The sequence below is a fragment of the Argiope bruennichi genome, chromosome 6 (assembly GCF_947563725.1).
Source record: "Argiope bruennichi chromosome 6, qqArgBrue1.1, whole genome shotgun sequence".
Lineage (NCBI taxonomy): Eukaryota > Metazoa > Arthropoda > Arachnida > Araneae > Araneidae > Argiope > Argiope bruennichi.
The window spans coordinates 121446876-121474051 of record NC_079156.1 but is presented as its reverse complement, the minus strand read 5'-3'; the positions used below and the strand labels follow the sequence as shown (position 1 = coordinate 121474051).

The 27176-nt window shown below is 31.8% G+C and overlaps 1 protein-coding gene across 1 annotated transcript in view; it reads right to left on the bottom strand.

The window, feature by feature from the left end:
• LOC129972450 (serine/threonine-protein kinase PLK1-like) overlaps positions 1 to 27176 on the bottom strand; it is a 231199-nt gene that overhangs the window by 40920 nt on the left and 163103 nt on the right. The window contains exon 2 of the mRNA XM_056086592.1: positions 2582 to 2689. Within this exon, the coding sequence (XP_055942567.1) occupies positions 2582 to 2689 (108 nt within the window). The remainder of the gene's footprint in view (positions 1 to 2581; positions 2690 to 27176) is intronic.

Genomic DNA, 27176 nt, shown 5'->3' with positions numbered 1-27176 from the left:
TTTCCCTTTAACGAAATGTTTTGATAAATGTTTACCTAGACAAGTTTCAACAATATTCAATTTGATATGTATTCGAGTAATTCATTTTTTCAGCAAGATGAAACACTCATGCATTGGGGTAAGAAAATCCCTACGTTTTTAATTCAACATCTTTCAGACACAGATCTATAGTTCTAACTCCATTTGATTTCTTTTCAAAGGAATGTAAATAAATTTTCATTTGCCCCTTCTTCGCCACAATAATAATAATAAATAAATAAAAAATATAAAAAAATTCAAGAACTGAAAATAAGATGATTTTTAGTAACCTTTCATAAGCTTCAGAATGCAATATGCAAGATGGACCGTTTATGATGACTTCAAGCCACAGTAATCCCTAAGAAGGGAAAAAGTAAATAAAAGCTAAATAAAATTCATGGCCGAATGAATTTGGAATTGGTAAATGGCCGGTAGGTAATAATAATTTTAAAAGCCTCTAGAATTTTTACCTATATATGTTTAATGTTTTTATACATTGAATCCGTTCTTTCAGCATTTTGAAACATGTGTTATGCAATAAATAATTAAAAGGCAAAAGGATTGGTTATTTCGAATACGAAACAACACAAATGTTTATCTGACACACTTCAAGCTTCTCTCGAGTATTCTGTGTCTCTAATAATACTCTATATCACAATTTATTAAATAGTTGTAATCGTTTATAATCGAAGGAATCATTTTGAAAAATCATTAACCACAAAATTTTTTTAAAAAAACATGAAAAAAAAATTAGGAAAGAAAGTGAAGATTAACCGAATATAATTATAATTCAGTCGTAGTTAATTGCAAATTACAAGCAAATCAACAGAGCAGCGATACCTAAGAATTCGGTAAGTATTCTTATGTCAATTTAATTAAAGCACACGAGGTAAAATAAGAACAATTTATGTTCCGAGATACATACAGTAATACAGCTATGACGCTTAATTTATTCTTAGAAGTCTACAATAATTTTTTTTCATTATTTAGATCAGTTCTAAGCTATTCTATTTAATATATACTAGCAAAAAAAAAAAAAGGTAAAATCTACAGAGACAAACATGATTCAGCTCTACTAGCATTTTATTCGTTTTAATAGAAAAATATAAAAGGTAAAAAAAAGACATAATATATAACTAGTCGCAAAAACAGATAAATAATAATATTTTATAAAATTAGATGCAAAAAATATACATATGTTATTAATCGCACAAACAGATAAATAATAATATCTTATAAAATTAAATGCAAAAATTATACATAATATGTTACTAGTCGCAAAAATAGATAAATAATAATATTTTATAAAATCATATGCAGAAAAAATATACAAAATAAAAATATTGATTTAAAAATTAATGTAACAGAATTACTCTCACTGATTTTGGAAGCAAAATTATTTTATATTATTATATCGTCTGCGCTTAAACTATGGTGGCAATACTGTGCGCACAACATTGATGTAGTTTAATGATTACACAGATCACTAAGAATAGCGATTTTACTTCTAACCAAAATAAATTTATAGAAAGTTTAATACTGCATAATAACCAACAGAAAAAGAATAATAAATTTTCCCGAATTTTGAAAAAGAATCGAGAGAAATTTTTTTAAAGCAAAATTCTTTGAACAATGTTTGTGCTAAATTCGGCGTTACAGCAAAACGCTACAGTACATTGCTCCAGCCAAGGTATTATGATAAATAAAAAAAAATGCAGAAAATAAAATTTAACATCTAAATCGAACAAAAAAAAAATGAGAAACATTTTAAAAATCATTTCTTAACTACTATAACCAGTAAAAAAAAATACTTCGTAAACAAAAAATAAATTTAATGTGTAGCTTAGTTTCTAAAATTTTGCTTCTTTATATAACTAAAGTTTCTTCTAAAAACAATAAAAATTGTATTAGAGTTTGCGTAACCCCCCCCCCCTGCATAGAATTCCGAAACTTTTCGTGGCAACACAAGTGAAGTGTTACAGAAAGGAAAAACAAAAAGCAGATGTTTAGAAGAAGGTCGCAGCCGGAATTGCGGATACGAATTTATTTGTCAGAGTTGATTTCATTAAAAATGAATTTTTTTGTTACGCTTCGTTTACTTTACAAAACATAAATTTCCAAGATTGACTAAAAACTTTGGATATCAGTGGAAGATAAACATTTTTTTAAAAATTAATTTTCCTCTTATAATTTTTTTAGATTGAACATAAACATTTTGTTGAAGTCAGTTAATAAACTATGTTTATGTATCGATTTGAAAAAAATAAGAATATTCATTGCATTCAAAGTGTTCTACATATTCAAAATAAAATTAAAAAAAGTAAAAATATTTTTTTATATTTAATTTTTATTTTATTATATAGTTTATTATTATTTATAAAATTTTTAAGATTCAATCAGGGTTTTTAATATTGTACAAAAAAGTAGATTTTTTTTAAATAAAAAATATGGGATCTAAAACAAAATCGTAAAAGCATAAATTGCCGAAAACAAGACTTTGAGGAATGAAAGTTACAATGAATACTAAGAAAAAGGCTTTTAATAATATCATTAAATCGTTTACCTTTTCTTTTTGGTGGGGCTTTGTGAGCCTACTCTTGGGGATGATCTTGCACGCATACACTTGGCCAGTGGTGAGATCAGTCCACTCATGAACACGAGCGAATCCACCCTAGAAAGGTTAATACAAAAATTAGAATGATATAATCCAAAAACCAGAAACGCACTGAAATCAAAATCTTTTCGTGTGTAATTGCATATGTGCCTCATAGCGTGAAATCATTTTTTTACTAATCGCCTTGAACGACCAGGTCTTAGCCAGTCATGTTAATAATATTAATCTAATCATATCAACCTCTTTAACAACTAAGTCCCTTGGTTTCATTTCAATCATTATTTTGTTATTATCACAACAAAAGCAAGTACACTTTAAAATTTACAATAAACATAGACTATTCTTTCAGTTAACTAGTGACTGCAGATTGGCGAAATCGGTCCAATTATTAAAGCGGAGGAATCTTTTAAGAATGTATATTGTGATATCTCTCAAAACTTTACTACGAAGGAGATACATCTAGCGATCAAAAACTTTCACATGAAATAAAAAATTTCGAGATCGGTACAGACTTTGTCAAGGTTTTCGCTGAGAATTTTTTTTTTTTTTTTTTTTTGAGATTTCCCTCGAAAATGAAATTAAGTAGAGGGTAGGCGATCCTTCACGATGTATAGAGATCATCATGGTGTATGGTGAAAAAAAAATAGCATTTGAAAATTAAAAGCGTGCTATAAGTATATACAGGGTAATTGATAAAGTCTCTTAAATTCAAAACGTCGTCTCGCATAGCCATGGAAATAACGTCTACCAATAATAAAGTGACTATGTTGAATTTATTGAGATGGCTTGCAGCACCCCAGGCGGAGAAATAAAGTATTTACAAAAATAACTTAAAAAAATAAAATAGGTCGACCAAAAAGACCAATTACCTTTAAACACACACACACACACACACACACACACACACACACACACACAAGAAAAAGTTTCATCAAGTTATCTGTAAAACTAGTGGAGATATTTGCGATTAAATTTATGAATTTTCCATCACTTGAAAAGGGTTCATCCAAAAATTTGAAAAATGTATTCCTCAAATCCCCCTACTTCCAAGTGCGTTTCGCGTATTTATTATTACTATTATTATTTTTTATTCACTTTTTTCATTGCTTAAATTTCACTTCGCTGTCACTTAACTCGGATATGATAATGCCTGAGAAATACCTTCATTGTTAGTAACTTCCTTACTTCGCCACTAGGGGGCGCTATAACATGTCTCAATAAATTCAGATTAATCACTTTACCATTGTAATAGGTAGTCTTTGTATAAGGCATCTACCTAAAAACTGCTGATACTATCTCAAATCCGTTTAACTAGTTAACTGTTTCGAACGCTTCGGTAAATGAGTATCTAAACTGTCATAAACACACACACATTATATAATATAAATACAATTATTATATAAATATAATAATTGTCATTGAATAAATTCGACATAACACAAAATGTTGCACTTTTTCCATGACGAGTATACCCATGAAAAACAATTAACTGGTTAAATCCGAAGTTCACACTAATTTCAATAACAACAAAGAATTCAGATATTTGCTTTCTAGATACAAAATTTAAAAATAATTATCGAAATTTCACAAACTTTAAAAGTAAATTAACTTCCAGAATCTGATATGACCAAAATTCAAATTACCCAATTAGGCACCAAGAAGAAAAATTATTAACAAGGATTGTCCAACAGGTTTTCGCGGAATTTTGTTAAAACTACCAACTTCATTAACACGCGATACAAAAGACAAGAGCGCTTCCGGCGGCTGCATAATTAACCGATTTACACACTGACTGTCATCCCCCTCCGAGGCGCAAACTAGTTCTTCACGTTACACTGGCCATACGTTCCATAACACGGGTTTCCAGTGTTACTTCGGCTTCCATGTTAATGCTTGAGAGAGTATCTACGTGATTTTCACACACAGGTGTTCATCTTTCGAAAATTTAGAATACACTTCGTGAACCCCCCAAAGGTTATTTATCTCAGTTCAGTCGCGTACGGAAACTTGTCAGGAAGTTTACAAGACACTTCATTAGAATAAAAGAACAAATGAATTTTCGTAATAAAATGCAAATGTCTTCGTTCAGAAAGGTCAGAATTTAAGGTCTTTTTCGTAATGAAATAGTGTAAGTGGTTTTGTCTTTTTTTTTTTTTTTTAATTTTCAGTCAAAAAATTTAACAGAATGCTTAAGAGATTTAAACCCACTTATGTCATTCGAAAAAGAGAAAATTTGGCCGAAATCCCTTTTACAATTTTTTTTTAATTGTAAAAAACACCCTTCAAAATGATAAAAAACGAAAAACAAAATGGCGTACACAAAGAGTTTATAATTTTATTTAATTCAATAAAGAATTAGACATTGAAAATAATTTGAGAAATTAAACAATAGTTTTTATAAACTACATGAAATGGTCAATATATGTAGTTACCAGGCACTTATAGCATTGATAAAAATGAATGCTTTCCCTTCTCTTTGCGGGATGAACAAACTACAGAAAGTTTACGGGCTATGCGCATGCGTGTTGTGTGGCTATACGTGGTAGTGTTTTGTTCCTACACACAAAAAGCTAGCAACGCATATCTACGCTTTGGTGATGATATACAAGAAAATTCACGCAAATATATGCTCTTATAATACAAATGGGTACACAGTGTACACATGAATTCCAATTACCTAAATTTCAGTTATCCAGATTGTTTTGGCAGAAGGGGGGGGATACGCAAATGAAACCTTTCAAGAAAGATTTATATAAATAAGTTTACATAAATTCCCAGTTTTCCCATTTTTAGCGTTTATATATCTTCACATATTTTCCATACAGTTGAAGAAAAGCAATCCAGTATCTTTAAATACTGATAGCAAAGTTACTATCATTACATAAACATCAACTAGATGGAAATTAATTTAATGTTTATTGTGTCCACAATTCCATCTAAGTCATACATATTTTGGAGGCTATAAACTTCAAGTCCATCAAGTTTAATGATTCTGTGTTAGTTTGATGATAATTTCTTCGGAAACATAAGGTTCTGAATTCGAGACCTGTTCTAACGTGTAAGCCGATCTAATTCAGGTACAATCAATTGGAGCCAAATGACCTTCCGCTAGCGTGGCGCGGAAATTTGGAAAGAGATGACTGGTCGAGTGTCACTGTAGTCATTTTCTCACGATTAAAAGTATGCGCTCCGTCCCGAAACAGTCCTCATTTTGCTCCAAAATGTGAAGTAAATACATAAATAGATTAATTAAAAAATGGAATTTAATAAAAATTTTAATAATTGCTATTAAAATTTTTAAAGCCCATTTACTTAACATTTTTGCTTTTAGATATTGAAATTTTTGAAAGGGGTTATTAAATTCCTACACATCAACTCGATGGAAATTAATTTATATATTTGTTATGCCATTGGTCAATTACGTTTAAGTCACAAATATTTTGGAGACTGAAGACTCCAAGTCCTTGTATTTAATGAGTCCGTAGGCTTCGGAGACATAAGGCTCCGAATTCGAGACCTGATCTAATCGTGTAAGCGGATCTAATGCCGGCAAAATCAGTCGAAGCCAAATGACCTTCCACTACTGTAGTGCGGAAATTTGGAGAGAAATGTCTGGGTTAAGTGACAATGTAATCATTTGTCACGATTAAAAGTACGCGTCCCAAAAAGTCCTCATATTGCTTCAAAATAGCAAGGAAATATATATAAGTAAATTAATAAAAAAATGAAATTTAATAAAATTTTTAGTAATTGATATTAATATTTTTGCTTGTAGATATTGGAAATTCTAAAGGGGGGGTATTAAATTCCTCGATATAAACTTTGTCACGAGACCACTCTTTTGATTGTTACTCACAATTTAAAAAAAGATTCCTCTACAAAAATTCTTTGAAGGAAATGTGAAAACTATACACAAATAATTTTAAACCAATTAGAATATTTTAAAATATTTTCAAATAGAAATAAATAAATAATTCCAACTTTAAGACAAAGACTAACAACACTGATGAAATAACTCAAATTGGTGCAGACAACCTCCAACAAGGTGGTTGCGAAAACGGAACAAGGGAAAAATTCCTCCTACAACAATACCAACAAATTAGCACGTATCGCGCAGCTGTCATTAAAGAAATATGTACGAGTAGAAGTATATTCATTGATGTGGGATGTACAGCAATTCATCCACAAAAAGATTCAAGGATTTTGCTCGCCGTGAAGCGTGTGCTTTTTCAAAACGACATAATCCCTGGATAATAAACTCCGAAGCGCACGAGTCGATAAAAAATACTACAAAAAGGTTTTATCACGCATTATCGAAATGAAAGAAGGAAATAAGAAGCATCCGAGTGAAAAATCTTGTCAAATTAAAATTCGCTTTTATTGAGCACTAAAAGAGCGAAAAAGAAAGAAAAATTCCACGTCTCGGAATATAAAAAAACTTCGCAACAAGGCTATGCCTAATTAAAGGGCTATGCCTCAATGCTAAGCTGTGACGCACACGGCAATCAGTTGTGAAAGATAAATTTTGCAAAGATGCTCTTGGTAAAGAACAATAGCAATTTGTTGCGCAACAAATAATAAAGGATTGCAAAAATTAGTTTAAGAGGAAAGAAATTTTAATTAAAATGAGGAATAATTAAGAAGAAGTAATACTAAAATTTGTAAAAACACGAAAGTTTTATATTTACTAGATGGAAACCTTGAAAGTCCAATTCTTTTAGAATTTTATTTCATGACTCAGTATTCATGGAATGACTGAAAACATAAATACTTATATTTATGAATATAAGCACTTAATTACTTTTAATTTATTACTATAAGAGTTCATTATTGTTAGAATTATATTTTATGAAAAATTATCGTCTGCGTGTTTTAAATCAGCCTTAAATATAAAGAACCTTTATAAATTATAAACACTCAATTACTTTTAATTCATTATTTTAGAAGAGAAATTAAAATAAAGTAATACTAATTAAGATAAAAAAAATACCAAAATATGGATAAAAAGTGCATTTACTAGATAAAAACCTTGGAAGTCCGGTTCTTTTGGAATTTTATTCCATGACTCAAGATTTATAGAATGACTCAAAAAGAAGCATAAATACTTATATTTATGAAAATAAGTACTTCTTTTAATTTATTACTGTAAGAATTCATTATTGTTAGAATTATATTTTATGAAAAATTATCATCTGTGTGTCAAATCAGCCGTAAATATAAAGCATATTTATAAATTATAAACACTCAATTACTTTTAATTCATTATTTCAGAATTTATGATATCTAGAATTATCCTATTCCTTGAAAAATTATCGCTTGAGTTTTGAAAAAAATATATAAATATAAGTATTTAATTACTTTTATTTTATTATTATAGAATTTATTATCTAAAACTTATTTTCTTAATAATTTTTTAGCATTTTTTTTGAAAAATTATCGTTTTTATGTTGAAATTAAATGTTGTTGTTCCATATAATTTGCATTTTGCAGTATCATTAAGACAAAACCTATATTTGTTATATATTAAAGAAAAAAAAATGAAAGATTTTACAATCACAACAGAGTAAAAAGCTTGTAATTTTAATAATACCTTTAATGTCAAGAATATTTCGCATTTTCACAGCATGCATTCAATATATATGAACTTCCTTAGAAATAAGAAAAATATTGAGTATTTAAATGTAAGAAAAATAATTAATTATTATTCTTACATTTAAAAATCTCTGTAACATTATAAATAATAATTGTCTTCGTCACTTCCAAACTTCTTCAATGGTTAGAAACATTAACATGAAGACAGAATTTACTTTATAAACTAATTTAGATTTATCTCAAAACGGTTTTTGAAAATAGAGATGTTCTGTTCCTGACTTTCTAGTACAATTTCCTAAAATATTATCACTGATAAACTGATTTCAAATATTACTTTGCCTGGATCGTGTGCAACCAACTGACACCGAAATTTTTTTTATAGAATTTAATTATGTTTGCATTTACGAACTAATAAAAAATCAGAACAAAATTAAAGTAGTTTCAAATATTAATTAATTAAAAATCAATTCTTTTTTATAAAGAAATAACTTAATACTAAATATTTTTATCCTTATGATTTTAAACTTCATAAAAAATGATAATACATCAATTTATATATGTCCACGTGACACACGACAAGCACTTCGCGAATATTTAATTTTGGAATCCGTAACATCTCTTACAAGAGAAAACAAAACTTTGTTAGCAATTGCATTTGTCAAATGGCTGGACATTATCACATGAACTGACTTTATATTAACGCTCCACAAAAATAAATTTCTACAATTTATTGAATAGAAAAATTCATTCAAAATGTAACTAAGAATTGTATGAAATATCGTGATAAACTACACTTCAAATTAAATGACAAATTACCTCTAATATAATTCATGATTAACGTAATTAAATTTTATTGATGAGAACTGATTACCACTTACAGCTGCAACAAATAATAATGAGCATAAAAAATCACGAAATTGGACAAAATGGCAACATTTCAGTGACAAAAACTGTCAGCTTCATTATCAAAATGGAGGAAAAATATTATTTCTCGAACATGTAAAAGCAGGAAAGCATAAATTTTCTAACGAGCTCGACATCTGCAACAAAGCAAAAATTATAGGAAATCGAAAACACTAATGAGCAAGTTATTTTCAAAAATATGATTCTTCAGCAGATTAAATATCGCAGACGATATCATTAGCACGAATCTGACATGCATTAGTTTCAAACCAAGCAAAGAAATCTGGAAAAAAGAAAAGGAAAAAAGTTCGTAAACAGGTTAAAACCTTTTTCACGAATCACTGCTAAAAATTCTGTAAGAAAAATTTTTAAGAATAAAAGACGAGAAAGAATCGATAAATACTGGAATACTACACAGCTTAAAAAAAAAAAAAAGAAAAAAGAAAGGAAAACATGTAAAGATGAAACAAAAAAAGAAAACGATTTTCACGATTTAACAAAGAAAGGTTTTTTTTTAAAGCAAGAATAACGACTTCTTTTTTATCCATAACAAGCAGAGTTACAGCAAATCCTTTTCAAACTGCTTCTTAAACAGCATGCTCTTTTTTTTTTAAATAAATAAATGGAAATAAAAAATAAACTGTCAGAATAATTTTGAGAGGTTAGAGAGATGAAAACATTTGAAAAGAAAGGAAAATAAAATAAATACAAGCTTGAACAACGCATATTTTAATATGCTTATTTCATTTTGTGTAGAAGTCATTTTTAATTATTTACAGATACAAGCTTTAAATACAGTTCTTTTTATTCTTTTGAGGAATATTCGCTGAGGATGTAATTAAAAAAATATGCACGGATATAATTGCTTTATTTGAATTTAAAACACTTTTCATTTCTTACAATTTAATCTAAAGAAAAATTTGTGTAACATGATCAAGTCGCTTCATAAAACGGAAAATACTGATATAATTATGACAAGACATATTTTATCTTATAAGTTAAAATTATAAATAGCTGTAATGGAACAGAAAAAGTTTTATAGAAATATTAAACGCTTGCAATTCTGAGACAAATTTTAATATACATTCATAGTGAAATAAATTCAAATTTTAACGAAACGTATAAGAAATTCTACATCTTTTTTTTTTTTTTTTGAAAAATTAAGATTTTAATACGGAGTAAAAAATTCCAGTAATGCAATACAGCATCTTTTATACAAAAAAATTACATGTCAGAAATTAGTATTTTCGTTCATATTTTAGATTAAAAGTTTTTTTCTTAAATTCTGGTGAAATTGAAACAAAAATATGCATACGCATAGTTCATATATAACTTCGAATTGGCTTTTAAATTACATTGTTGATCGCTACTTCATATACATATAAATCAGTCTGCAGAATAAAAATTGCTTTTTAAAAATTATAATTCCTTCTCTCGTCTTTGACAGTAATGCAGTTTAAAAACCTTCGAATTCTAAATTTTAACGAAAAATTAAAATTGAAAACTCTTGAATACAGAGAAAAAAAAGCAATGTTTATTTTTGAGCAATTGAAACAATGTCTATTTTTCTGTGAACACGATTGAAAAAAAAGATACGAGACAGAGGAATAAAATTTGGTAAGTGATTTTAACACTAAAATTTTAGCTCCGCATTAAATATTAAATGAAACTGGTTCATGGGATATTTGTTGGTCTGCTGTCCTACCGCATGTGAATACGACAGTTAAATCAGCGCGTGTGGTCTTCTCAAAACTTTCTCGCATACTCTCTAATAAGCCTGTTATACCAGGGAACGCCTTGCATTACACTGGCGTAGAGTAATTACGAAATATTAATTTTTAATATGAATTTAGCATTTTTTCTGAATTTATCGGATCGTTCTTGACGATTTTTTTGGCGAAGTTAATCCCTGACATGCGTTAATAGGATCCAGAAATCGAATTTGTGCTTTAGATATGTTTTCCTCAACCGATTGAAACAAATATTTGACAAAAAACTGCACTTATATTTACAGATTTCCATACCAAATTTGATATATTTAAGCCTTGGCGTTTTTGAATTACTACGTATTTATGTTTCTGAAAACTCAGACAGATAGACAATCAATCCTCTGTTGGATTTCGCTCAAAATTTGATACGTGTCTATACTATAGATGTTAAATTTGTGTACTGAATCTTATCTATCTAATTCTCTTTGTTTTGTAGTTATGATATTATATTCGAACAGTCAGACAGACGAACTCCCATTGAGCAAATTTTATTCAAAATTTGACAGAAAACTGTAAATTTATATACAAGAAACATAAATTGTATAGCTCAAACTGTTTTTGAGTTATCTTTGTGACAGATAGACAGGTGGACATTTTTCAAATATGTGAAACGTGGAGAGTTGTCAAAATCTAGAGTTCGATCTCCGTAACAGTTTTTTGACAATTACTATCCATCATTCTCTATATTACGTATACCAGAAATTAAAAACGATTTAAGATAGTAATAAGATATATTATCTATATGATCTTGGCATTCACATAATAAATCTACATCCCATTTTGAATTTACTAGATCAATAAATTGACAATTTATTTCCTCATGTCTATATCAACACACACACACACCAAAAATGAACTAGAGATTTAAAATATTGAGTTGTATTTGAGTTGTTCAAGTTGTATTTGAACTTGAGATTTAAAATACTGAGTTGTATTTGAGTTGTTCAAGTTGTATTTGAACTTGAGATTTAAAATATTGAGTTGTATTTGAGTTGTTCAAGTTGTATTTGAACTTGAGATTTAAAATATTGAGTTGTATTTGAGTTGTTCAAGTCGTATTTGAAATTGAGATTTAAAATATTGAGTTGTATTTGAGTTGTTCAAGTTGTATTTGAACTTGAGATTTAAAATATTGAGTTGTATTTGAGTTGTTCAAGTTGTATTTGTACTTGAGATTTAAAATATTTAAATTTATATAAAATTCAAAATAAGTAACAGCAAGAAGTCTAAAATGTATAAACGATACTTTTTACTATATTAAAAAGCTAAATCCAAGTGCACAGAATAATATAAGTCAAAGTTCTCAAAGTCCCAATTCACAACAAATATTTTTGCAACCCAGTAAGCTTATGAAACAAACTTTTTTTCTATAAAAATTTCCTCATTATATATGCCATAATCTATTTACAACTTAACCTAATTCAACCTACACGTAATTTAACTTAATTAATCATAATTATTAATAATGAAACACAACATACACGACGACCGACTACTTAAAATGTCACATCAACGGTCCATTTCCTCCGGCGAATATTTTAGCAGCCGATAGTAAAATAATATTTGTCATGGCATTAGTATTCCAGCGCTGTTCCGGCATGAAACGAAGTGAAGCGCATCGTAGCGCGGCTGAAATGAAACAACATTTATGACATAGTATCTGTCAGTGAGCTTCGAAGCCATTTTAAAATTGGCGTATGGATTTATTTATATTTTTTAAAGTAATGATTGGTAAGAACAATTATTTTCACCAATTGTTTTCAACAATTATTTCAAAATAAGTTTCCCATCAAATGAAATTAGTCATTGTGGATAAAATATTACTCTAAGTAGAAATGATGGTATCAAAGAAGGAAGGTCAAATGCGAAAAAGACGACATTGACTTTACTATTGTCTTTGTCCATTCTTATATGGTGCTTTCAAAATAAATTCACGATTCTATTAAAAAAACTAGGTGGTAAATGTCTCCCCAAATTTTTTTTGCACACTCTCTAATAAAGGTGTTATCTTCAAGTCCTCGAAAAAAATTGTGCACTATGGGTAAGGCCGAGAACGCCTTAAATGGCATTGACATATGATAGTAACGAAATATTAACTTTTGGCGTGAATTCGACATTTTCACTGAATCTATCGTCTTATTCTTGGCGATTTTTTTGGCGATGAATCCCTGCATTTGGCCAATAATATCCGAAAACTTAAATTGTGTTTAAGAACCAACTGGAACCAAAATCTGACACAGAACTATAATCGCAATCACAAAATCAGATACCAAGACAGTGAGTGAGTGAGTCATTGTTTTATGGCACAAGTTAGGCTATATTGCGCCAATCATTGTATGAATATGATAAATGTGCTTGTGATTTTAGTAAAACAAAAAATAAAGGAAGCATACAATCACATACCGAACGGGATACATTTAAATCATTGAGTTTTTGAGTTCTCGCGCTTACAAACTTGTGATCGAGAAGAGCAACAGATGTTCAACCCATTATTGCATTTGGCTCAAAATTTGAAGGGTGTCTACAATGTAGATGCTAAATCTGTGTTCCGAAATTTATCTATCTAGCTCTCTTTGCTGGTAGTTATTGTGCTTCGAACACCCAGGCAGACAGAGCGGATTTTGCTCAAAATGTGATAGAAATTTAGAAATTTGATGTAAAAACTATACACCAAACGTCATCCTATCTAGTTCAAAAGTGGGTTTTTTTTATTGTTGTTACAGACTGAAATTTTTTTTAACGAGTTTTTTTAACTCAGGAGATTTGAAACTTGGAATCTCATCAAAATCTCGAGTTCGAATCTTTTGACGATTACTATACTTCCTGTATGCTACGTATATGGCAAAGTAAAAATGAAAGGCTAGTCTATTTATTTGAGCATGAAAACTTTCGTGTCAGCATGCGCTTATTTACACATGCCCCCTAACATTTTAAAAACTGAAGCAATTCATATTTCCTGGACGATAATTATAAAACACACTCAAGCCTACATCCCTCCCCTTTCCTTCCCACCCACTAGTAGTCTGATTCGAAATCGCCAGAAAGGCGTGTTCCAATCGAATCTTCTCGATCTAATCCACTACTCAGATCCAAAACAGTCGACACGCGAGTTAAAACTTTGACATGCACTGTTTTCTCTCACAGGCGAAGTTAATTAATCAAGCCCTGCTGCCAAAACCTATTAATTGTTCGAACAACAATCTAACTGTCAACCGTCAATTAACTGTAGCGTTATCAGCGGAAGTTATTAACACGAGAAAAAAATGGCGTGACGGACCGATTCTCCACAGATAAAAGTTTCTCCCACGCACTATTTTAAACGTAATGCAATTACCGAGACAGATAACATGACAGCTCCTCGCGTGAAAGCTTTATCGGCCACAACAGCCGGTCTGTTAAATGGGCACGGATTCAAATGAATTATGCTTGCAGCCCCAATGATAAGTTGTCGTTCCTCATCTGATTGGGCCCGGCACTCAAGGCAACGACGAAACAGCACCGCTTCTGTTTGGTAACAGTGAATTCGGTGAATCTGAAGAGAGTATTGCAATGCTTCAATGTAAGAAACATCCTGAATGATGGGCGTTGTTTCAGATCTGATGAGGACTGATACTCATGGCAAGTACATCTTTTATTATGTCACGATAAACTTAGAGAGCCTGAATGGCTTTCAAATATCAAATCAGAAACCACAATTTTAATAGAAGGTTATTTCAAATCCGAATGAGGCAACAGTGAATTCATGGTTCAAACACTCATGGCAGTAACGAAAGAACTCAGCTTCTGTTAGGTAATAGTGTACTTGGTGAACCTGAAGAGAGCATTACAATGTCAGATTAGAAACAACCTCATTGATAGTTGTTGTTTCAGGTCTGATGCAACCAACGCTAATATCCTTTGAGAATTCTCAGTGTATTTTCAAAACCTGAAGAGTATTAAAAAAAATGAATCAAAAACAATAACCTCAAAGATACGTTGCTGTTTCAATCTGAATCAACTGATCTTCTTGGCGTAAACCTTTATGATAATAACGAAAGAGCATCGCTTCTGTTCGATAACAGTGAACTTGGTGAATCTGAAGACAGTATTGCAGTGTACCAATGTGAGAAATATGCAACAATATGAATGAGAGGCGTTTTTTTTTAGATCTCAATGGAAACGACATTTATGGCAACTGCATCTTTTATCATGTTATGGTAAACGCAGAGAGCCTGAAGATTTTGGAATAATGAATCAGAAACCACATCTTCAATAATATGTTATTTCACATTTGAATGAGCCGACAGTGAATTAATTCGTGGTTCAAACACTCATGGCAACAACGAAGAGCTCGGCTTCTGTTAGGTAATAGTGAACTTGGTGTGCCTGAGAAAAGCACTGCAATGTCGGAATAGAGACAACCTCAATGACAGATGTTTTGCAGAACTGATGGAACCAGTAAGCTCAATGATAGGTGTTGTTTCAGGATTAAAAGAACCAACGATTTCAATGATAAGCGTTGTTTCAGGATTAAAAGAACCAACGATTTCAATGATAAGCATTGTTTCAGGTGTGACTACCTTAACGATAAGTGTTGTTTTGGGATTAATGGAACCAACTAACCTCAATAACAGGCGTTGTTTCAGAACTAATGGAACCAACAATCTCAATAATAGAGGTTGTTTCAGGATTAATGGCAACAACTTGAATGATAGGTGTTGTTTTAAGTGTGACAGAACCAATAACCTTAATAATAAGTGTTGTTTCAGGTGTGATCAAACCAATAGCCTCAATGATAAGAGTTGTTTCAGGATTGATGGAACCAATGCTAAATCTTTTGTGATTTGTCGGCGTATTCGAAGAAGGATATAAAAAGTCGAATTAAGAACAACATCTCAATGATACGTTATTTCAATCTGAAAGAGCTATTTCTAGTTTCGAACACTCATGGCAATGATGACAGAGCACATTTTCTGTTGGCTAACATTCAATTTGGTAAATATGGAAGGAATATTGTTAAATCGGGTTAGAAACATCCATTTCAGTGATAGATGTTGTTTCAGATCTCGTGGAACTATCATTCATGACAATTATATCTTTTATTAAGTTGCGGAAGACTCACAGAAAATGAAGAGCAATGCAATTTCGAATCAGAAACTACACACTCAAAGGTAGGTTATTGTTCAAAATTGAACGAGCCAATAAATACACATTTCGGCTTAAGAACTCATGGCAACGATGGAATAGCACAATTTCTATTAAGTCAAGGTGGAGTTATTGAATTTAAGAAGCACTATGATATCAGTAGCTCCAATCATATAAAAAAATCTCTACATTTCACAACTCTGCCATCAGACAACAGTGAACATTAATGGTAGGCCTGAATCTTGAATGATCATAGTTTAAAGACTCTATTGTACCAAGGATGAGATGAGTACCACAACTACACAAGTTAGTCTTGCAGAGGCTTAATTAACCCTTATCGTGGCAAGATTGCTTTTTTTGAAGAAAAGCAAAAAAAAAAAAAAAAATGCTTATAGGTAGCTAGTTTACGCTATAAAAACATCAAAAAAAATCGTGTAATAAAAATCGTTTAATAAAACTAAGTTAAAAATTATTTTATAGTGGTAGTACATTTTTATAAAGTTGTATGTATGATATACTATACAAAATGAACATAAGGGTTAAAGCATACGAATATGTAAAATCTAGAAGGAAAAAGTTACGAGTCTGAATATGCTGAAATTATGTTTTCATTTGTGTTGAAGTATATTTTAGCCTCACTTGCATGTGAAAAAACATACATTTAACCACTTGCAGTGGAAAGAAATGGCACACACGTCGAGATGCTTTTGTAACAAAATCGCCAACAACATGCCACATTCGCCAGCAGGCAATTGCCACAGAACATTCTCGCATATCCTCTAATAAACTTGTCGAGCCAAAGAACGCCTTGTATGACACTGCCGTACAATAGTTACGAAATATTAACTTTTGGCTTGAATTTAGCATTTTTACTTAATCCATCGTGTCATCCTTGGCGAGTTATTTGGCGATTAATACTTGGCATGCGTTAATAGCATCCAAAAATCAAATTTGTGTTTTAGGCGCGTTTTTCTCAACCGACTGAAACAAAGATTCGACAAGGAAATACATTTACAATGACAAAAACCCACAACAAATATATTTAAGTCATTGCGGAATTTTTTTAATTATCATGTTTTTATGTTTCTAAAAGTACAAACCGACAGACTGCCAAAACTTTGTTGAATCTGGCTCAAAAATTGACAGGTGTCTACCCTATAGATGTTAAATACATATACCAAATTTTGTCTATCTAGCTCTCTTCGTTTTGTAATTATAGTGTTAACCTATATCGGAACAGCCGGACAGATGGACTTCTTTTGAACAAAATTTGCTGAACATTTGATAGAAATCTGAAAATTTGATCTAAAGACAATATATCAAATTTCAAAAGTCAAGCTCAAAGCGTTTTTGAGTTACTTTTATTTTCAGATAGACAGACTGGTGAACATTTTCCAAAAATGTGTTTTTCGAATTCAGGGAGATCTAAAACATGGAAATTCATTGAAATCACGATTTTGAATTTTTTGATGATTACAATATTTTCTCTATATTTCGTATACGATAAAGTAAAATGAAATTCGCGACTGAGATTGTTTGCCGGAATACAATTTACAGGTGGGCGAATATTAATTCATTCAGAAGATATATTTTTCCGATTTCTATAAGTTATCGCAAACTTTGTGTGACCTCGCTGCGAGTTACAGAGGACTGTTTTAGCATGCGCACCAGTGAATTCCTTGCCACCGCAAGTCGTCAAGAGCTCTTTGATGATCTTACTTCGAAAATCGATTGGGGGGGGGGTCAACTTTATGGCTTTTGTACAGACCTCATTCACTCCGATTGTATACAATTTCATTCAACAGACGATTGCGAGAATGAATAAGTTAGCAAAATAATAATGATGATGTCGTGTCCGCGTTACCACGGAAAGGGGGTGCAGTAGCTTCTGTGGGTAGAGACCCCTGAGCACCCGAGGGCAGAAGTCTGACTTCTAGCTCATATGAAGATGAAACTCACACATTCGCTTGCACAACCCCTTTTTACAGGGGGAGGCACATTCACACACCTCACAGATAGAACACAGATGAAGAACAACCGTGCACCTACGGGATTCGTGTTAGGAAATTTCGGCATTAAGGTTATAAATTCCAAATTATTTTGTCTCCCGTACTTTATTAAACAAAAAAAAAAAAATGATGCAATGCATTTTGAACCTGCTTTTGTGCGTCATTGGTATGAATAAATCACTTCACGTGACATTAAACATTTAACTATTTAATCGGTATCGCATCTGATATTTATGTAACCTAGCAACTGTAATATAAAAACTTTAGAATTAAGACATGAGATAAATGCGTGTCGTTATGTTTGTAAGATGTTTTGGTTCGGTATTGGTCTCAGGTCCTGTAATGATCGTTTATGTTTTTAAAAGTTTTCCCCGTCATATCTGTAAATAGTTCATCATGTGTTCCATTCTATTTCCTCGTAATAAATTGTATTTAAATTAAATCTTTCCTTTTGTCGGACCCAATCTTTGGAGACTTTTTATTCATCATCATTTCCACTGCAATACTCTAATATCAAACGGCTGAATTCCCAGCAGTTTTATAAAATATCATTGTAACAATTCGAACCCGGGATGTCCAGATCACGGGGAAGATTCGATACCCCTATGCCAGGACACCGGCAGCAAAATAATAATAATAATAATTAAAGCAAAATGTTTTCACACCGGAGGCCATTCGTATAATACTATTCCTTACTCACGCACCCTCCTACTAACCAATGCCATCGCGTGAGAATAAATAATTCAAAATACACGTGTATGCAACATCGCGTCTCCCCATACAGCGAAACAATGAGCATATTATGATAATTACAAGCCAGGGTCGGTCGAAAGTGTGCATAATATCTCCTCCACGTTCGTTATTCTAATTCGGCAAGAAAGCTGCGCATAAACAAATCCAGATTAGCGAATCAAAGCGAGTTCAAAAAACCCAATTTCGATCACACGTCCTCGGCTGTTATCAGGAGAACAAACGAAGCGTACAGAAAAAGGCTTTTTATCTGCATTCACGTGCAGTTACAGTTTATTTGAACAAACGGAGCACATCAAGACAGGCCGCCAAGGGTACGACGAAGCAGGTAATCAAGTGTTTAGTGCTGGAAGAAACGCGAATCGAATTTAAATGCAAATTGGAGACGCAAAATCGTTTTCTGGGGAACAATTAAAATGAGATAAATGACGTGATAAAAAAAAATTGGATCTTCCTTAACAATTCGTGAAGAAAAGATAATAAGAAAATTTGATGTCGTCTTGATACTACTTGATAATATATTTTTTGTGCTAAGTAAAATAGCTATTAGAGACCGAGAAAAGGGGACTAATTATTTTCATAGATTTATTCATTTACACAATAAAAACAAAGAAAGAATGAGAAGAATGAACAGACTTTGGGGGGGGGGGATAAAAAAACTACGATTATATCCTTGAATTTTTTTTTCTTTTTTTTTTTTTTTTAGAATACCTGATATCAAAGGTATGAAATTTGTAAACGTAATAAATATTGTAGTTAAATAAATTCAAATCGCTTATAAACAATACTGGTGAAAGCAGGAATTTTAGCATTCGATAGTTTTCTAAACCATCAGGAGTGGTCTCCCGAAAACTTTCTCGTATACTTTCTAATAAAGATGTTATCCCAGAGAACGCCTTGCAAGGCATTGGCAAGCAATAGTTACGAAATATTAAACTTTGGCGTGAATTTATGATTTATACCGAATCTGTTGTGTCATTCGTGTCGAATTATTGGGTGATTCATCCCTGGCATTTGGTCAAAAGTATACAAAAATTGAATTTGAGTTTTAGATAAGTTTTTCTCAAACAATTGAAACAAAAATTCGTTAAGAAGCTACACTTGTAGTCACAAAATCCTATACCAAATTTAATATATTAAACTCATTGCGCTTTTGAGTTATCACGATTATATGTTTCTGAAAGTACAGACCGACAGACGATCCACCCCTCATTCGATTTGGCTCAAAATTTGACAGATGTCTACACTGTAGATATAAAATATTTGAATCGAATTTCATCGATGTAACTTTCTTCGTTCTGCAGTTAGTATGTTAACTTATAATCGAAAAGCCAGATAGGCAGATTTCGCCAGGACCAATTTTTCCTCAAATTTGATGGAAATTACAAATTGGGTGTAAAGACCTTACACGAAATTTCAACCATCTAGTTCATAGCATTTTTGAATTATCTTCGTCAAATGCATTTGTCGAACTAAGAGAGGTCTAAAATGTGAAGATTCATCAAAATCTCGAGTTCAAATAATTTGACGATTACTATACTACGTACACGAAAAAATAAAAAGGATACTGTTTCATTAGCAAAGCGCCAATCATTGCCAAACTAAAATACATGCGTTACGTTGACGCCAAATTTTGGCGATAATGTAGCAATGCATTATAAATAGCATCTGTTGTTGCTAATCTCCATGGTCTGACTTAGTCAGACCAAATCCAAAAATCCGTTGACAAGAAGAAAGTCAAAACGAGGAAGGGAGAAGAATAAATTTCTCCCTAATCCTAAACAGTCCAGAATATGTTCAGCAGAGGCCTGATGCTGGCAGCATTTCGGGCAAAGAGGGTAAAATTTTTTATCCTGAGAAAAGAAAAGACATTTAAGGTGGCCACTGGCAAAGCGCGACAGGCAAGTGTTGGTTTTTCTATCCCAAGGAAGAATTAAGGACTGGCCCGGCTTATTGGCTCTATACCAATCATGAGTAGGGGGAACCATCCAATTCTTATTTAGGAATTTCGCCTGAGAGAACAGTTCTAAGTATGTGAGCTCAGCAGAAGATGAAGTCGCTAGGCTACTTCCTTTCTTTGCAAGCCTGTCTGCTATTTCGTTACCAAGTAGATCCACATGTGATGGGATCCACTGGAAATGAATATCATGTTGGAGTGAAATCAGCTTCAACTTCTGAAGAATAGACAAACTTGCTTTATCTCCAAAATAGGTCCGATTGTTAAGGTGTTCCATTGAGCTGTGGCTATCAGTAAGAATCCAAAGGTTCTTATAATCATTTTCGTATAAAATGGTCTTAAGTCCCTCATCGGTTGCTAGAAGTTCGCTTCTAAAAACGGAACAGAAGTCTGGATTTCGTTGGCATAGAGAAACTATCTGAGACTGAGGAGTTACAATATAGATGTCACTACCTGCAAAAGTGTCGATTTTGCTGCCATCAGTATACAATTTAATGTCACATTCAGGGATTTTATTAATGACTCCCAAGGCCAATTGTCTAAGGTATTCTGACGCATTTTCCTTTTTATTAATGGGAACAGGAAGGTTGAAATGAAAGTGAACCCTGGTAAGTTCTTCAGTAGGATTCATACAGAAGTGAAATGACCCCATGAATCGGTTGACAAATAGCATCTAATTGTAATGATGTAATAGTGGCACCAGACTTTAGCACTGGCTCCAAACGAAAATAGTGTTGCCAAATATGTTGATGATAGCATAATAACATAATAAAAATAACAGTCAGTTACTGTAATAAACAATGGCGCGTTATTTTTATTTCCAAACAAAAATATTGGCACCAGTTATCGCCAAATATTGGCGACAACGTATAAAAATAGTTATCAAATGTAATAGCATCAGACTTGGGTACTACGATATGGATTCTTAATTGATTAAGTACTATAGCAACAAATTCCCGAAATGGAAAGTCTTATCTAATCTCAATCCTTTCTTAACCCTTTCTAAGGTCGTGGGAAGTATGCTTCCCACCAAATTTATCAATCTTTGTATGAAATTATGTAGGTTGGCATCAGTTCTGACACATTTTTTTAGAAAGACAGAATTAGATGTTTCAGTTTTTTTTTATCTCACATAAAATGTTGTGTCTTGGTTTGTCACTTAATTATTAATTAACCAAATTAATTAATTAATGAAATTAAATTTATCTAATAAGCTAAATGAATTGCTTTTCTTATTCTAATTTCAAGCCTAAAAATATTTTAACATAATAAGACTAGAAAAAAATGGCCTTTAAAGGGTTAATCTGCAGATCAAGGAGAAAGTAAACACAGATAATCCGTTAATTAAATAAATTCGGGGGATATACAGAAATGGGCAATCGAAAGGAAGGGGAATAAAGATACAGTCACGATTACGCAGTCACGGAAATAAGTGTAATTATTTTTTAAATAGACCATTCTTCAGTAGGCACAAATCAAGATCCCAATAGACACGAATAATCGAGGCTTTAAATTACTACCATACATAAAACAGATAAAAATCAGAATTTCCTGGTAATTTTTGATATCAGAGTTAATCACAACAGCCCACTTTAAATATCATTCATTACCAAGGTCATAACGACACAATAACGGAAATAACTAGCAGCATAATAATAAAACCACAGAACAATTTTAATCGGAGACCCAATCGAAATATTCAAATAATACATCTTAATTCAAAATTTAAAAATCGAATGGCGGATGACCGTTTGTTTTGATGCCACAGATTAGATCTGGACAGAGAAAAGATTACGCCATGGCCATTAAGTAAGTATTATGCAGTTTTGGAAGCTAGCCACTATTTTCCGCCTTTCAACTGAATGAAGCACCAGGAAATGCAAAAGCCAGAAAGGTACGGATTTGAATAGAGTTATTTAATACGTGCTTTTTTTAGTTTTTTCAACCCTTCATTGTTTAGACAAAAAATTCACGCTGCCACCAGACGGACAGACCGTTCCTTGTTCTTCTGTTGTCACGTGAGTAGTTAACTATTCAAAAGTCGACCTTGGACAGGGTGGTTATGTCCCTTTTGTTTTTTTCCTCCTAGCCCATGTCGAAATGATTGCACTCGGAACACAAACGGAGGTAATGATGAGACGATAGCATCGAATGATACAAAATTCGCCACTTGCCGAATAAACGTGGACTTTGACCTTGATATTTTTTATTGTCGTTCAAACAGTCCGTATTAAAGATAATTTTTGACGAGGGGAATTCAGATAATCAGGAGTCGTACATATTTCAATTATATCAATTAAAGCCAATGCTTTTTTTTTACAACTTTCTGATGCACAGTAACAGTATTTTTTTCCCCTTCTCTTCCCTCCTCTCTGTTTTTTTCTTCCCTCCCCCCTTTTTTTGTCTAGTATAAAGAAAGTATTGTAATCATCAAAAAATTCGAACTCGGGGCGTTCACGAATTACTCGACGAATCCCGACGTTTCAGATCTCCTTCGTCCGAAAAACGAATTTTTGACATCATGTTTATATGTATCTGAACACGATAACTCAGAACTTTGAACCAGACGCATAAAATTTGGCATACAGAATTATGATCGCATATGTAGATTTCTATCAAATTTTGAATGACATCCATTCACAATAAAGATGTCTAGCTGGCTGTTCGAGAACATTTGAACTCTATAATTAAAAAAAAAAAAAACTTAAAGCGTTAGATAAATGAAATGGAGTACATGGGTTCAGCTTATAAAATATAGATTGTTATCAAATTTTGAATCAAATCTGTCAAATGGTTTACCATCTGTCGGTCTGTATTTTCGCATGCATGTAAACGCAATAACTCATAAACGCGGTAACTTAAATCAATGAAATTCCGTATGTTATCTTGTGTATCATTTCATGTCAAATGTTGGTGTTAATCGATCGGCAGCAAGAAGTCAAAAACATATATTCTCTTGATTGATTGAATAAAAGTGCTGGATTCTTTTGATTGATTCAATAAAAGTGCTGGATTCTCATAATTGATTCAATAAAAGTGCTGGATTCTCTTGATTGATTCAATAAAAGTGCTGGATTCTCTTGATTGATTCAATAAAAGTGCTGGATTCTCTTGATTGATTCAATAAAAGTGCTGGATTCTCTTAATTGATTCAATAAAAATGCTGGTTTCTCTTAATTGATTCAATAAAAGTGCTGGATTCTCTTGATTGATTGAATAAAAGTGCTGGATTCTCTTGATTGATTGTATAAAAGTGCTGTATTCTCTTAATTGATTGAATAAAAGTGCTGTATTCTCTTAATTGATTGAATAAAAGTGCTGGATTCTCTTAATTGATTGAATAAAAGTGCTGGATTCCCTTAATTGATTCAATAAAAGTGCTGGATTCTCTTAATTGATTCAATAAAAGTGCTGGATTCTCTTAATTGATTCAATAAAAATGCTGGTTTCTCTTAATTGATTCAATAAAAGTGCTGGATTCTCTTGATTGATTGAATAAAAGTGCTGGATTCTCTTGATTGATTGTATAAAAGTGCTGTATTCTCTTAATTGATTGAATAAAAGTGCTGTATTCTCTTAATTGATTGAATAAAAGTGCTGTATTCTCTTAATTGATTGAATAAAAGTGCTGGATTCTCTTGATTGATTGAATAAAAGTGCTGGATTCTCTTGATTGATTGTATAAAAGTGCTGTATTCTCTTAATTGATTGTATAAAAGTGCTGTATTCTCTTAATTGATTGAATAAAAGTGCTGTATTCTCTTAATTGATTGAATAAAAGTGCTGGATTCTCTTAATTGATTGAATAAAAGTGCTGGATTCCCTTAATTGATTCAATAAAAGTGCTGGATTCTCTTGATTGATTGAATAAAAGTGCTGGATTCTCTTGATTGATTCAATAAAAGTGCTGGATTCTCTTAATTGATTCAATAAAAGTGCTGGATTCTCTTAATTGATTCAATAAAAATGCTGGTTTCTCTTAATTGATTCAATGAAAGTGCTGGATTCTCTTGATTGATTGAATAAAAGTGCTGGATTCTCTTGATTGATTGTATAAAAGTGCTGTATTCTCTTAATTGATTGAATAAAAGTGCTGGATTCTCTTAATTGATTGAATAAAAGTGCTGTATTCTCTTAATTGATTGAATAAAAGTGCTGGATTCTCTTAATTGATTGAATAAAAGTGCTGGATTCCCTTAATTGATTCAATAAAAGTGCTGGATTCTTTCTTCAAATGCTCATATGTGGAACTTCATCACTGTACATGAGGATAAAAAAAAGGGGGGGGGGATATTCTATTATTGTTGTCACACTTTCGTCTTGTCCCAATCTCCGATTACTTTTTAATAAAAATCTCGTGACATTTAAAACCTAGTCCAATCTGGGTGCAAAGACCATATACCAAATTTCATTTGTCTATCTCATTGCGAGACATAAGTTCGAAAATATATTTTCAGGACCCAGGGAGATTGAAAATTTGACGATTCACTTAAAAGTCAATATCTTATAATTTTACAATTATTAAACTTCCACCTCATATTCGACCTCAATGTCATGGTGGTAAGGTCTCGATTTCGGGATGGGAGAGTCCCAGGTTCGAGACCCAATTCCATCGAAGAGCCGTCGTGTAAGCGGGTTTGGTACAAGTTAATTCTGTCGGGGCCAAACGTCCTCCCGTTGATGTGGTGGAGAAGTTTGGAGAAGGAGAATTCAGCTCAGGTATCATCCTCGTCATCTGATATGAGCGGTTAAAAATTAAGAATTCTGGCCCAAAATAGCCCTAGTTTTGCTTTAAAACGGGAAGTTAATATAACTAAACTAAACTATCCTCCTCATATTGTCTAGTGCAAGAAAAAATAAAAATAATTTTCTACACTTATTTAACCAGACAATGGGCAGACTTTTACGTTACTTAAATTTACATCATACTGTCAACTTGAATGGACCTTGACAATAATATGTCAGAGATTATCTGGACTCGTTCTGAAAATATTCTTTATCCAGAACCACACCTCCAAAGTGTTCAGTAGGCGTTAGAAATTCTCACGTACGATCAAGGTCACATGCAGAAAACGTAACACAGAATACCTGTTCTATATTGTCATCTTGAAGTAATGAAAATTCTGTCTGAGAATTTCTAAGAATTAACGGACTTGATCTAGATAGAACAAACACAGATGAAATGAATGTAATAATACGATTGGAAACCAACCACCATCATAGATTTCACGCTCTCCATTAAAAGCTGTAATAAAAGTTTATGTAATATCCATGTAAGATTGAATAAACACATATCTAATGCATAATGACTAATTACAATGGATTAATTAATTTTCAAAACATGTAGCATTTTAAAATTTTCAAATTTTTCTGTAAAATGTTAAGGCTATTGCAATTGTCAAAAAATGTGGCGCCGAGTTTGCAATAAATATGTATTTTAGATCACAAAGAATCCAAAAATAACATTTTTGAAATCGTGTCTATTGGTCTGTAAGAAAAATAACTAACCAACAACCATTTCATTGATTTCATGTTCTCTATATTACAAACTGTAATAAAGTGTGTTTAGCTTCCGTATAAGACTGAATAAATGCAAATACAATTCTTAATGATAAATTATTATGTATTAACTAATTTGTCGAAATATATAGCTATTTTTTAATTCATTACAATCGTCAAAGACACCGTTTAATTCATTACAATCGACACCGATATTGTGATGAATACGTGTATTAGGCTAAAGTCCGAAAGTAACAATTTTGGAATCATACCTGTTAGTCTATGAAAACAATAAGTAAAAAACACAACTGATCAAAAGATATTTTGTATATTGTCTTTCTACTTAAATCTTAAATGGGGGCCACGGCAACCTAGCGGCAAGCTCTCAGCCCCTAGACTAGAGAATCAAAAATTCAAAAATCGATTTCACTAAAAACCGCAGTGTCAGGGACTTGATCCATGCTCAATACGCAATCTTTCATTGGTGAGATTCGGAAGCTTGCAGAGAGGCTGTCTGTTCAAGTACCATTTTCGTCGTCTAATCACAGCTCAAAATTACAAGGTTCGTTCCAAAATAATCCTAGTGTTGCTTCAAAATGGGATATTAATACTACTAAACTAATACTAATAAAAGATATTCTGTAACTAAACTAATAAAAGATATTTTGTATGTTATCTTTATGCTAAAATAAAGGCTCCAGTGGCCTGCTGGCAAGGTCTCAGCTTCGGGACTAAAGAATCCTAAATTCGAAACTCGATTTCACTGAAAAACCGCAGTGTTAGTACATGCCGAATACGTCGGAACCAATCTTTCACTGGTGAGATTCGGAAGCTTGTTCAAAATTGCGATATTCGTTTTAAAAAAAAGCCTTAATGTTGTTTCAAAACCGGTAATATAACTAAATAGTAAAATGGTATATTTCTGCTAAATTTCTTTAGTC